Source organism: Raphanus sativus, chromosome 4 (genome assembly GCF_000801105.2).
Source record: "Raphanus sativus cultivar WK10039 chromosome 4, ASM80110v3, whole genome shotgun sequence".
Lineage (NCBI taxonomy): Eukaryota > Viridiplantae > Streptophyta > Magnoliopsida > Brassicales > Brassicaceae > Raphanus > Raphanus sativus.
Window position 1 is genome coordinate 40,732,720 of NC_079514.1, and position 15,714 is coordinate 40,748,433.

At 31.6% G+C, this 15,714-nt stretch overlaps 1 protein-coding gene across 1 annotated transcript; it reads left to right on the plus strand.

The window, feature by feature from the left end:
- Positions 1 to 10,648: 10,648 nt before the first annotated feature.
- Positions 10,649 to 14,172, plus strand: LOC108851005 (pentatricopeptide repeat-containing protein At2g39230, mitochondrial). Its single transcript, XM_057008299.1, is given in 6 exon segments — positions 10,649 to 10,711; positions 10,713 to 11,917; positions 12,728 to 13,025; positions 13,027 to 13,795; positions 13,798 to 13,983; positions 14,042 to 14,172. Coding segments are annotated over 6 exon segments (2,652 nt in total).
- The last annotated feature ends 1,542 nt before the right edge of the window (positions 14,173 to 15,714 follow it).

Below are 15,714 nucleotides of genomic sequence, written 5' to 3' on the forward strand. Positions count from 1 at the left end.
AGTTACTTACAAAATCTAGTTTCCCTACATTTTAGGGAATCCATTTTCACAAAATCTTGATTGGAAAAAAATTGGTTTTTACAGAAACAAAAACCAAAATCTGTTTGAAAAACCATAAACAATCAACCTCTAAATATATTTGTTATACGATACAATTATTGTTAACATGCTAACTTGTTTTATAACATGGTAAATGTTTTTATTTTGCTCGTTAACTTTAATATTATCTGGTTAACTATATGTTTTATCCGTTAAATAATGTATTAAATTGATAAATAATACTAAATTATATAGTTTATTATTAAATTAATGATTTGTTTAAAGCTCTATAAATCAATATAACTTGATAACAAAATTCGTAGCGTGTAACATATAGTATTTCAGGTCAACAAAATTTGTAACATGTTTAAAATATGTTTAGTCGCTAACAAAAAATGTAAAGTGTTTGATGGCAATTCATCAATGAGTTATCTTGTTGTTAATTATATACATAGAAAAAATATTTACCAGTTTTTCATTATGTATAAAATCACTATCACAAGTTTACTCTTTTTTTAGCAACTCCACAAGCCTACTAACTTTATTGAATTTTTCGTTTTTTTCTGCTGTTTTTTTAGATCTTAATAAAAAAAATATTTTAAAATTTCATCAAGGTTTGTTAGGTTTGTTTGAATCTAATTCAAAATGATGGAAAACTAATCTCAAAATTGTGTTTTGTTTTTTTTTATCTATAATCTTGATCGAGGAAAAAAAGAAAAGACAAAAAAAAACAAGTTGGACGAGAGATAGAATATGAAGAAAAAGAATAAGAGGAAATATGATGTAAGAAGAAAGATGTGTAGTCTAAAGAACAGGTGGGACCAGAGGAAAGAAAATGTGAGACGAAAGAAGAAGAAGCGCAAGTTGAAGAGAAGGAGACTCAAGGGCATTCTCGTCATCTTATTGATTAAATGGTATGATCTAATTGATTTATGTCAATCAATAGGTACAATGCCAATATAGGGTTCTTATATAGGTATCTGACCAATTACCTCTTGTTTATATTAATTATCGAAAATTAATTCATTGAGGACTACATACACACCTTTAGAGGCAGCAGTGTAAAGACAAATCTATGCATAGACAAAGACAAATCCAACTATAGAAAAAAGCAAACCCACATTTGAGATACTTACAAATTGGTAAAAATAAACATACGAAAAGATAAATTTATAAAAAGGTTAGAAACACATTCAGCAGTATATAAAAATAATTGCGAAATTCCAATAAACAGGACAAGAGCATCGTTTTTCAAATATATAAAGGTAGTTTTTTTTTTAAATTGAAATTTGTGTATAATTTAGATTAATTTTCCAAGGTTGGTTTGTACTTCGTAACAACCTGATTAAAATAATATATAGTTTAAATATAATCATAGCAAATTAATAGAAGTTAAATATATAAAACTTGAAATAGTGTTGCCATTGCCAACAACTAATAAATCGAATAAGAACCTTTTTGGAATCACGAAAAAACCGGTATAATTAGATTGATCAATCACACCACATTTTAAAACTATGTAATAAACAATTTTTTATTATTTCTGCTTATAATCTAACACGAAACTTTAAATTAATTATATGGTCAATATCAGAAAACTAAGACATATAATCTTTAAATAATATAATCAGCCAGCAAAACTGCAGGACCTAACATGATTATCCATCTCATATCATAACTCATAAGTATGAATTACAAACTGATTCGTCTGATCTCAGATTGTCAATGCTTGATGAAGATTTTGGTATAGTAGTTGAATTTTTCTTTCATTGAATAGTCAGTCAATATATATTATTTGATTCTCCTTATTTCTTTTTTCATTATTAGGTATCTTTCGTTCATGACCACGATTAAAAATTGAAGACCTGCAGAATAGTAGCTCTAAGATAGTAGCTCTAAGATAATGACTATGATATGACGTACATTTAAGGACTCCCTTGCACTTGGAACATATGTAGTGACTTTTAATGCATTGATTTTTGGATTTTTTCGAATACATTTATTACTTTATATATACTAGAAAACGACCCCGTGCGTAAACGTCCGGAAATAGTGATTTTTTATTTTTACTTTATTTAAGTTTGTAATAACTGTAAAAAATTAAATTGATCTGTAATATTGTAATTGTTTTAGAAATAAATAATTATTCGTCTAACAAAATACTTATATAATGTATGAATATTAAATAACTTGTGTGCATGAAAAATGAAAAATTTTAAGTTATGCGTAACAAAATAAATAGTTGTGATGTGGTATTGTAATATTACATAATATATTTATCTTCAATTATTTTTTTATCTTCTTATTTCTTTGGTTGATTCTTTCATTGCATTTAGATTGCTATATGTCATTTACTTTATATTTATAGCTATCATTTCTAAATTTTTTTTTGGTATGATTACCTTCTGAAAAATTTAACATTGCACTTCCCAAGTCTCTCGTGATCACTTCCATAGAATTTATTGATAATCTATTTTGTAACATTCTTTATAATTTTTTTGTCTGGTTTTAAAATTAAATACTAAATTTTGTAATCATTAATTAAAAGCATAATTTTTTTCAATTGTAAATTTAAATACCAAATTTTGTTTATTAATCATTAATTAAAATCATAAAGATTTTTCAATTGTATTGTACCTCTTCCATATTAATTGGATCTCATGTGATTATGTAACCATTTACCCAAGTAAGTTGAGTTATAATTAAAGGATGTGACTTTCATACTTAATTTGAAAATTTTACCAAGATTTGTTTCTGATAAAGAAGATAATTGTCTTATCACTTGGATCCTCTATTGATTGTGTCATGCATTTAAGAGTTTTTTAAAATATAGTTTAGTTTATACACTATAAATTACAAATAATTATAAATAATAGATTTACCTAAAATTTAAAAGTTAATTGCTGATTTACGCAAATTCTGGTCAAGTGTTTTTGTTGAATGTGGTTACAAATGCTGTGTATGAATCATTTAATAACAAACTGTTAAGAAACTTATAATTTATTTTCATATATTTTATTTGGTCCTCAATAAGATAATAGACAAAAACTAATAACCGGTTATAGAAAGTGACTTTCAACAACGTTAAATATAAACCCCTTTATATTGTTGTTTTTAAAAGATATAATGATTGTAATGCATTATAGATAAGGAAATGACAGAAGTAACATCATTAACAATTTATGTAGTTTAAGTAATCCTTAGACGTTTATTGCTATTTTAATTTTCTACTAATTATAATTAACATTAGTTATAGAGAAGAAAAGATGAAAAGTCACAGCAACCCTATTTTAATTATTTATCTCTATTTTTCTTAATATAAAAGAAAAGTTATCACCACTTTCATATTTATCTCTTTTTTTCTTAATATTTTGATAGTATATTAATTTCACCAAGCCTTTTATTAGAGATGATAAAATTTGGGTATCTGTTGAATTTTTTCCTTCTCAATTCATGATTAAAGTCTATTTTTTCTTATTTTTTTAGATGTGTCAAATAAAGGTTCGGTCCAAAATTTCAAAATTTGCTTAAATTGCTAAGATAATATAAAAAATAAAAATTTATGACCTATCCTGCGGCCAAGCTTGGTCAAATATATACAGTTGTAAAAATTTTGATTCTTCCCTATCAATTGGTAAAGTGAATCAATAGTTTGATAGCTGCACAAAAAAACCAATACTTTGATAACTTACTACATGAACTTTAAAGCAAAAAAGACCATCGAAATTTAGTATTGAATAATTTAATTAAACACCCATAGAACACATAGACAATAAAGAATAATAGAAAAAAATTATTTCTCTTAAATGAACGATCACATAACATAACTTGTAATATATATTATATAAATAGATAAGTAATACTAATTGGTTAATTTAATTGTTCATATTTTGGTATATTGGGTTATATCATTTTTTGAAATGAATCATAATGTTTTTGTTATAGTTAGACTAAAATATAGTAATCTTGTTAATTAGATTTTGTTTAGTTTTCCTTAGTTTGAGAAATATATTTATGCAAAATTTTATATATGTTTTCGATAAAATATATAAATCTATTTTGAAAACTGATAGATATTTCTGGTTTTTATGTTTTTGACAAATATTAAGAAACATACAAATAAATTACCTTTATATATAATCTATCTATTATATTTTATAAATATTTAATTGTATTTTGTGTTCTATTATAAAAGGAAATTTAACTTAAAAAGAAATTAAAATTTTATTAAAAAGGAAAACAAAATAATTATCAATAATGGTATTTAGGTATGAATTTTAGTTCATTGAGATTATATATATAACTATATTTTTTGAAACATATGATTTTATTATTAATTTTATAAGACAAAAATAATAAATATTATTATCTTATAGAAAAGAATGTCTAAACTACTTTACTTTTCATTTTGTTTTGTTAAGTTGTGTTTTATATACATAATTAAATGTTTTTTTTTAATTTCTAGATTTTATGTTCTTTGAGAAAGATAAAAGGTATAAAATTTAAATCGTTTTCATATAAAATTCTATAATTTAAGTTTTTATAAAATATCCCTTTCTTATTTATGTGCTTTTGTAAACGGAAAATTTAATTAAAGTTTATTTGAGTTTTATCAAGGAAAAAATAGCTGTTATAAATGACATCATATATAATGTTTTTATTTCATTAAGGGTAGCTAAGTAATATACCCTCATGAGAATTAATGTGAGCGCGACACGTAAAAAACTGACTTCTCAAATAATGTTATAGATATATGTAATTATTAAGAGCTTTCATTATATTTACTTTTTTCTTAATAATATTTTATAATAAATTCCTTTTAATATTTTATCACAAATCATACAAAAATAAAAAATGGAAATAAGTTAGTTTAAAAAAATTTAGGTGTGAATTATATATATTACATGATTCCACAAAGAAAATTTCACAAAAATATATATAACAATTAACAAAGAAGCCAATTTCACCCAATGTAAGATTCGTTAGTTACATACATACTCTTTGTAAACTTAAAATATTACTCATATATGCCAGTATTAAGAGTTTTTGCTATATTTTTTTCTTAATAATATTTTAAATTTAGTTTTAATATTTTATCGCAAACCATATAAATTTAAAAATGGAAATAACTCAACTTAATTTATATAGACTATATAGATTTTTGTATGGAAATAAGTCAACTTCCAAATCCGATTTTGGTGTGTATATATTATTACCTTGGTTAACCAGTGACAAAAAAAAAAGTTAACCTCTGTTTATAGTTTTGTTTCGATGGACCGACACATTGTTTCTGAAAACTTTGGTTGCAGTACACAAAACCTGCATTGAATTAGCCATGGAAAGGAGTCGGAGAGCTTGTATGGTCCATGTCGTCTTGACACTTTGTGTGTATCACCTCACAGAGCTTTGACAATAATCATTTGAAATTAAAGGCATTGGGAAATCATATTATTTTATGTATTCATATAATTTTTATATCAATTCTACAATGTTGGGTTTAGAAAAAAATTCCAGAATAATCTCTAAATATATGTTTTACCAAAAAAAAAAACAATTTCTATTTTAAATACGAGGACTAAACTTATGTTTTAACTATTATAATAACAGGAGTATTGACGATTGCTCAGAAAGGAGTACCACTACAAAAAGACCTCCTTGTTTTGAACCATACATAAAGAAAAACAGAACATGTAATAAGGAAGATTATAAAGCTGAATGTGCTAGAAAATGGAACGGGATTGGTGAATGCGCGGGCCAAAACTGCTTTTGTGGATGTCTTTACCAAAAGAATAAAAAGAATTCTTGTTTACCCTAATTTTTTATCTACATTGGAACTCAAAATAATATTTATAATAATACACACCTTTATCAAAGAAAAAATGATAACATTATTATTTTTGTTTGTTTTGTTGCATAATAAAATGTATAATGTTACAAATATAAATAAAAGTAACAAATATTAATATGACATTTGTCTTTTACCTTTTTCTTGGGTAACATGAATTAAAAATATTATATTATAATTAGTACTCATTTCATATAAATATGAAAAAAACTCTCTAAATATATGTTTTACCAAAAGTAATAATATATATTTTAAATACGAGGACTAAAGTTATGATTTAACTATTATAATAACAGGAGTAATGACGATTGCTCAGAAAGGAGGACCAATACAAAAAAAACCTCCTTGTTTTGAACCATACATAAAGAAAAATGGAAAATGTAATAAGAAAGATTGTAAAGCTGAATGTGCTAGAAAAGGAATGGGATTGGTGAATGTGCGGGCCAAAACCGCTTTTGTGGATGTCTTTACCAAAAGAATAAAAAGAATTCTTGCTTACCCTAATTTTTTATCTACATTGGAACTCAAATAATATTTTTAATAATACACACCTTTATCAACGGAAAAACAATAATATTATTACTTTTGTTCGTTTTTGTTACATAATAAAATGTATAATGTTACAAAAAAATAAAAATAACAAATATTAATTTGACATTTGGTTTTTACCTGTTTGAGTGAATTAAAAATATTATATTATAATTTGTACTTATTTCATATAAATAAGAAAGAAAAAAGTAATTAAATTTTTAATTTTTACTGTATGTATCTTACCGATAAAAATGATTTTATTGTGTTATTTCTTATTAAATTATTTTATATTTTAGTTTTCAGTGAAGTTTTAACTTAAAGTTACCGCTGAATATCAAGCACAAATAGTTATTTAAATCCTAATGGAAATACAAAACTATATTTCATCGCAAGACGAGTAAACTTTTGAAAAATTGCTTGAAATACTCTAAGTTTGATACAATTATTCTAATAAAAAATTTATCAAAATAATATAATATTTGAGTTATAAAGTCTAGTGAGTATTTGTTTAGAACATATTTTTTAGGGGGTGAGGTTGAGTTTATAAGCTTTTATAAATAATTCTTAAACATTTATAAATGATTTATGAGAGTTAAGTTTGTTTTTTTTTAATAATAAACATAAGGTATTTATTAAAATGATTATCATTTAAATGTAAATTTGAAAAAGTAACAAAAATTTGAGGTAAAAGTTATAATTTCCTCTAAATTTTTAACAGAGTGTATATATGAAAACAGAGATTTCTTCAAAATAAAAATAAAATATGATTTATAAGTTACTACTATATCATACGTTAGTTTTTAATTTATAATATCCAGCACATCTATATTATTAAATGCAAAGTGATTTTCGCATTTTAGCTTTCATGCTAAAAGTTAGAATGATTAATATTGTTTGTACCTATAATAAATAATAAATAATTATTATTTTTAAATTATTTAAATTTAAACACATATATGTATATAAATTAGCCAGAAAATAAAAACACATTTCAAAAAATCTAGTCTTAATTATTATGTTGTTATCCGAAAAATTAATCACAAAAAATTAATTTTAGAGTTTTAGTAGAATTACATCCTTTTATATCAGAATTTTAGAAGATGCATAGCTTAAATTAGATATGTTTCAATTTCTTATTCATCTAAATTAGAGTTTGGATATAAAGTTTTGTTTAATAGGCTTATAGTCATATGCATATAAAGTTAGTGAAGAACATATTAACCCATACACAGACAAACAGCTGATCCAAACTTTCCATACATATGACACCATAGAACCTTGACTTACTTTCTTCGAGCATGATACGAACCACCACCTCCTTGATGGTAAACAAACCGGTGACGAGATCCACCGGTCTTCCCACTTCCTTCACCTGTGTAACCACGACTAGTTCCTCTGCCTCCCCAATTTGGTACTTGTGTCCCTAACCCATTAGCTTCCTCTTCGTTTCTCTCATTGTACTCGAGTACTAACCTCTTTATATCTTGTTTCTCTTCCAAATCCGCAGCTTCTTTCTGTTTAGTGCTCTGCACTAGCGAGCAATCACTCGGTATCAGCATTTGCTTCGTTTGTTGTTTGTTTCCCCTCTTCACTAGGACCTTCACTTGAACTTCCCTCGGCTCTCCAGTCTCTTCATCCATCACTTCCTCACCAAAATGATGGTGGTGGTCTTTCCCAAATCCTTCGAAAACACTCATCGGTATCGTCATGTTCAGTGCCGGTCTACCACGTAGTTCTAGCTTCCTTTGCTCTATGCTCTCCTGCAAAACATTTAATCATCTTCACATGTCTCATCATCTATACACAAGCGGCATTAACTGTTTAATGTAAAATCCTCAAATACTTGTTCTTCCAAATCTGATTTTGGTGTGCATATATTATTACCTTGGTTAACCTTTACTGATAGTTTTGTTTTGATGGACTGACACATTGCTTTTCAAAAAATTTGGTTGCAGTACACAAAACCTGCATTGAATTTAGCCATGGAAAGGAGTCGGAGAGCTTGTAAGTGGTCCATGTCGGCTTAACACTTTGTGTATATCGCCTCACATAGCTTTGACGACTGGTTGTTTTTATGTATATATCGGAAAAATTTAACTAAATTTAAAATAACCAAGTCATTTTTATCTATTGAAAAACTAGAAACTTTGAAAAAGAGTTTTGGTCAAATTAGATCCTTTTATATCGGAATTTTAGAAGGTGTGTAGCTTAAATTAGATATGTTTCAATTTTTAATTCATCTATAAATATTCTTCTCTGTCTTTGTAAATTTAAAACACATTTAGTTCATTATCTAAGATGAAAAATTCTTTTCAACCTTCGCTCATTGGTATCATTATGGTCACAGTTCTTCTGTTCGGTTTGTATTTATAATTATAATTTTATTACTATATTCAGTAATCATTTGAAACTAAAGTTATTGTGATATCATATTATTTTATGTATTCATATAATTTTTATACAATTCTATAATGTTGGGTTTAGAAAAAATTTCCAGAATAATCAATGATTAAGAAAGAGATGTTCATATTTTAAGTTTTTTTTCAATAAATATGCAAAAAACTCTCTAAATATATGTTTTACCAAAAAATAATAGTTTCTACTTAAATACGGAGACTAAAGTTATGTTTTAACTATTATAATAACAGGAGTAATAGCGATTGCTCAGAAAAGAGGACCACCGCGAAAAGAACCTCCTTGTAAGGAAGACTACTTTAAGAGAAACGGATCATGTAACATGGAAGATTGTAAGGCTGAATGTTCTAAAAAGAGGAATGGACTTGGTGCATGTGGGCGCAACTTTTGTTTTTGTTTCTATGAAAAGAATAAAAAAAATTCTTGCTTACCCTAATTTTTTATCTACATTGGAACTCAAATAATACTTATAATAATACACACCTTTATCAAAGGAAAAATAGTAATATTATTATTTTTGTTAGTTTTTGTTGCATAATAAAATGTATAATGTTACAAATATAAATAATAAATATTAATTAGACGTTTGTCTTTTACCTTTTTCTTGGGTGGCGTGAAATAAAAATAATATATTATAATTAGTATTTATTTCATATAAATTTGAAAAAAAATTAGAGGTAGCAAGAGGGAAAAGGCATGTCGATGATGCTGGTACGGTGCTTGTTGATTGGTAACTTTTACTGTATGTACCGATAAAAATGATTTTATTGTGTTATTTCTTACTAAATTTTATTTTTTATTTTTCAGTGAATTTTTAACTTAAAATTACCACTGAATATCCAACAAAAAACTAGTTCAATCCTAATGGAAGTACACAATTATATTTCATTGTAAGACGAGTAAACTTTTGAAAATTGCTTGAAATAGGCTAAGTTTGATATCAAATATACAATTTATCAGAATAATATAATATTTGGGTTATAAAGTCTAGTGAGTATTTGTTTTAAACATTGTAGTTAGGGGTTGAGGTTGAGTCTATACGCTTTTATAAATAATTCTTAAACAACATCTATAAATGATTTACTTGAGTTAATTTTGTTTTCTTTTGATAAAAAACATAAGGTATTTATTAAAATGATTATTATTTAAATGTAAATTTGAAAAAGCAATATTAAATTTGAGTAAAAGTTATAATTTCCTCTAAATTTCCTCTAAAAGTTATAATTTTCTCCAAATTTGATCACTTCCTTCACTATTTATGTTAGGTATTATTAGTCTCATATGATATCCGTTGTAACAAAATTTATACAAGTGCTGTAGTACACACTACTTTACATGCAAAAACCGAACATCCTAGACAATTCTCCTTTTGAGATTTTGTAAGCTATAATAAACAGTTAAAAATCAGAATTTTCATAAAACCGTATTTTAAAATAATTTATTAAAACTAGATGATTTACGTATATTAACCAAAGAAAACCAGTATTTCATTTTGACGCCATCAACCGATGCCCCATTGCACGTTGGGATTTTAAATATTTGATTCAGACTTTAGTTAGACCGATGAAACTAAAAGAAGATCAAAGTCAAAACGACGCCGTTGGATGACGAGTCTTCGATCTTTGACCAAAAAAAGCTCTTGTTTTGAGAGAGAGAGAGAGAGAGAGAGAGAGAGAGAGAGAGAAGAGGAGAGAGAGAGAGAGAGAGAGAGAGAGAGAGAGAGAGAGAGAGGAGAGAGAGAGAGAGAGAGAGAGAGAGAGAGAGAGAGAGAGAGAGAGAGAGAGTTGAGTCCGATCCTCTTCTTCCCAATAGAAGAAGATGACAACTTTATTGGCTTCCAAGAGACTCCGCCCAACTCTTCTCCTCTATCATCGCCTCCTCATAAACCCCTAAACCCTTTTCTTCCCAACAACCTCAATCTCCTCCGATTACAAACCGAAACGACGTCGTCGACGACGCTGACGTAATCAGAGTCCTTATAGGCCGCAGAAACGACCCCGTTTCAGCTCTTGAGTACTGCAGCTGGGTCAGACCTCTGAACCAGATCCGCCACGGAGGAGACCTCTTCTGGATGCTCACCCACATCCTCGCCACCTCTCCCCAGACCCGCGATCGCGCCAGAAACTTACTCGTGCTGTTCATCTCAGCAAACCCAGAACTCCCTCCATCGGTAACTGTTAAGCATCTGTTGGATTCGGCTCAAAGGTTCGATCTTGGACTCGACCCACATGGTTTTAACTACTTGCTCAACGCTTATACACGGAACAAGAGAATAGACGATGCTTTAGAGTGTTTTAGCCTCATGGTGGATCGAAAGGTTGTTCCTTTCGTGTGTTATGTGAACAGTTTGTTGAGTTCTTTGGTCAAGAGTAATGAGATTGGTGAAGCTAAGGAGATTTACAACGAGATGGTTGAGATGGGTATTAGTGGTGATAACGTCACGGCTCAGTTGTTGATGAGAGGTTGTTTGAGGGAACGAAGGCCTGAGGAGGCTGTGAGGATTTTCAGGAGGAGTAGTAGAGACGGTTTGATGTACAGTCTCGCTGTTCAAGCTGCTTGTAAGATTCCTGATTTGGGGATGGCCTTGGGTTTGTTGGGAGAGATGAGGGAGGAGTTGGGTGTTTGCGGGTCTCAGGAAACGTATACTAGCGTGGTTGTGGCTTTTGTGAAGGAAGGGAAGGTTGAGGAGGCGGTTCGGGTTAAGGAGGAGATGGTTGGTTTGGGGATACCGGTGGGAGTGATCGCTGCGACGAGTTTGGTGACGGGTTATTGCAAGGAGTGGGAGTTTGGTAAGGCTTTGGATTTTTTTGATGAGATGGAAGGTATGGATAAGGTTATCTTCTCGGTTATGATTGAGTGGTTGTGTAGGGAGGATATGATGGTGAAAGCTGTTGAGGTCTTTAAACGGATGAGAGCCGTGGGGATCACTCCTTCAAACCTGATCCAAACTTCCCATACATATGACACCATAGAACCTTGACTTACTTTCTTCGAGCATGATACGAACCACCACCTCCTTGATGGTAAACAAACCTGTGACGAGATCCACCGGTCTTCCCACTTCCTTCACCTGTGTAACCACGACTAGTTCCTCTGCCTCCCCAATTCGGTACTTGTGTCGCTAACCCATTAGCTTCCTCTTCGTCTCTCTCATTGTACTCGAGTACTAACCTCTTTATATCTTGTTTCTCTTCCAAATCCGCAGCTTCTTTTTATTTTGTGCTCTGCACTAGCGAGCAATCACTCGGTATCAGCATTTGCTTCATTTGTTGTTTGTTTCCCCTCTTCACTAGGACCTTCACTTGAACTTCCCTCGGCTCTCCAGTCTCTTCATCCATCACTTCCTCACCAAAATGATGGTGGTGGTCTTTCCCAGATCCTTCGAAAACACTCATCGGTATTGTCATGTTCAGTGCCGGTCTACCACGTAGTTCTAGCTTCCTTTGCTCTATGCTCTCCTGCAAAACATTTAATCATCTTCACATGTCTCATCATCTATACACAAGCGGCATTAACTGTTTAATGTAAAATCCTCAAATACTTGTTCTTCCAAATCTGATTTTGGTGTGGATATATTATTACCTTGGTTAACCATTACTGATAGTTTTGTTTTGATGGACGGACACATTGCTTTTCAAAACTTTGGTTGCAGTACACAAAACCTGCATTTAATTTAGCCATGGAAAGGAGTCGGAGAGCTTGTAAGTGGTCCATGTCGGCTTAACACTTTGTGTATATCGCCTCACAGAGCTTTGACGATTGGTTGTTTTTATGTATATATCGGAAAAAAATTAACTAAATTTAAAATAACAAAGTCATTTTTTATCTATTAAAAACTAGAAACTTTGAAAAAGAGTTTTGGTCAAATTAGATCCTTTTATATCGGAATTTTAGAAGGTATGTAGCTTAAACTAGATATGTTTCAATTTTTAATTCATCTATAAATATTCTTCTCTGTCTTTGTAAATTTAAAACACATTTAGTTCATTATCTAAGATGAAAAATTATTTTCAACCTTTGCTCATTGGTATCATTATGGTTACATTTCTTCGGTTCTGGTCTAGAGCCGACGAGCTTCACTTACTCCATATTGATTGATGGCTTCTTCAAGAACAAGGATGAAGAGAGTGCTTGTGATGTCATCAACCAAATGATCTCTTCGAGTTTCGAAGCTAGCGAGGTTGTGTACAACACAAATCATCAATGGTCTGTGGAAGGTTAGTCAGACGTATAAAGCAAGAGAGATGCTGCGAGGCTTGATCAGAGAGAAGCGTTGTCCCGTTGGCTCCATGAGTTACAACAGCATCATTGATTGGTTTTTCAGAGAAGGTGAAACCGATTCGGCCGTAGAAACTTACAAAGAGATGAGTGAGAGCGGTGTCTTTCCCAACGTCGTAACCTTCACCAGCTTGTTCAGCGTGTTCTGCAGAAGCGACATAATGGATCTTGTTCTTGAAATGAGACAAGAGATGGAGAGAAAGGATGTGAAGCTCGATGTTCCAGCCTATGCTGCTCTAATAGATGGATTCTGTAAAAAGCGAGAGATGAGAATCGCGGTTTCTCTCTTCTCTGAGCTCGTGGAGCAAGGATTGGCTCCCAACGTGTCTGTCTACAACAGTTTGATCTCAGGGTTCCGGAGTCTAGGTGACATGGTTGCAGCCATTGAGCTGTACAAGAAGATGGTGAGTGATGGAATAAAGTGTGATCACTTCACGTATACAACGCTTATAGATGGGTTGTTAAAAGATGGAGATCTGATCTCAGCCTCTGAGTTGTACTCGGAGGTTCTTGATTCAGGTATTGTCCCTGATGAAGTCTTGTACGTGGTGCTTGTCAACGGGCTTAGCAAGAAGGGACAGTTTGTGAGAGCAAGCAAGATGCTAGAGGAGTTGAAGAAAAGGGAAGATGTGACTCCAAATGTGCTGATCTACACTAGTGTAATCGCGGGACATTATAGAGAAGGAAACTAGATAAGGCTTTTCAACTTCAAGAAGAGATGATTTAGAAAGGTCTTGAATACGATCATATTATATTTGATCTACTCGTGAGTGGAAAAGTTGAAAAAAAACTCATGCTGCTTGCAGCCAAAGTTAGTAGAGATCAGAACAAGCAGCTGATTGGACAGGCTGTGTGGCTTGTTTGCAGAGATCCAAGTAGTTCAAGAAACTCAAGAACATTTTTTCTTTTACAATGTTTTTTTGTAAATGATAGAGAATCTTGAAGATGTTATTAAGGCTACAGTCCAAGTTCTTCTTCCTCTGTTTTCGTTATACTGCTTACACTCCCCCGCAAACTTGGAAGTTGTAGAAGACCAACGCCAAGTTTGTTCCGCAAACGTGTGAACGCTAGTCTTGGGAGAGGTTTGGTGAATATATCCGCGAGTTGCTCATCAGCAGGAATATGGAATACTTCAACCGAACCAAGTGCAACCCTCTCCTAATGTAGTGATAATCAATCTCCATTTGCTTAGTTCGACCATGGAAACCGGGATTCGCAGAGAGGTGAACTGCTGATAGGTTATCACACAGAAGAAGAGCAGGGTCTGGTTGAGAGATGTGAAGCTCGCGAAGGATGTAACTCAACCAAGTTAACTCGCATGCAGTCTGAGCAAGAGCTCTATACTCTGCCTCGGTAGAGGAGCGAGACACTGTAGGCTGACGTTTGGTACACCACGAAACCACATTAGAACCCAGCAAAGCACAGAATCCTGTCGTGGATCTTCGAGTATCATGACACCCAGCCCAATCGCTATCACTAAACGCCGAGAGAGATAACGATTGATGCTTGAGCAAATGAAGACCATACTGAGCCGTTCCCCTTATATAGCGTAGGATTCTCTTCAGTAGACCAAAATCAGTCATAGTTGGAGAATGCATTCGCTGGCAAACAAAGTTAACCGCAAATTGAATATCAGGACGCGTCAAGGTAAGATACTGCAGTTTCCCTGCAATACTTCTGAAATAAATTGGCTCGGGAAACAGAACAGTATCTTTGAACACATCATCGAGTCTGGTAGGAAGAGGCTGGTAGGAAGAGGTGTAGGCATTGGATTCGCGTCAGACATTCCAGCTTCAAACAAAATCTCCTCTGCATATTTAGTTTGATTGAGAAACAAGCCCCCTTCATGATACTGAGCTTGAATGCCCAAAAAATAATGGATCTCTCCCATATCCTTCATAGAGAAAGTATTACTCAACGCATCCACCAGGCGAGTCATCAGCTCCGAGGAGTTCCCAGTAAGTAAGACATCATCCACATAAAGTAAGAGAACCAAACTCTGACCTTTAGCGTGATATGTGAACAGAGAAGGGTCTGCAGGACTACACTTGAAGCCAAATTCCAACAGAAAATTTGTAAACTTATTGAACCAGGCCCGTGGTGCCTGTTTCAAACCGTACAGCGCTTTGTGTAGTTTGCAAACATGCTATGGATGTAGCTTATCTTCAAACCCAGGAGGTTGTTCAATGAACACTTCCTCTTGTAACTCCCCATGTAAAAAGGCATTTTTTACATCAAACTGTCGAACCTTCCAATCTTTAGCTACTGCTACATTCAGAACCACTCTAATAGTAGATGTTCGAACCACTGGACTATAGGTCTCAATAAAATCAACACATTCCTCCTGTTCATACCCTCTGGCCACAAGTCTCGACTTCAGTTTATAAGGAGTCCCATCAGCATTAAGCTTCACTGTATGAATCCACCTGCATCCCAAGACGTACATTTCAGGTGTTCTTGGAACTAAAGACATTGTTCCATTAAGATGTTGAGCATCCATTTCTTCTTGCATAGAATTCGTCCAACCTGGATGCTTCAAAGCAGCAGATGTAGTCTTTGGAATAGCAGGAATATCTGTTCTGGTGAGGAGAGCATAGCGAGGGTTC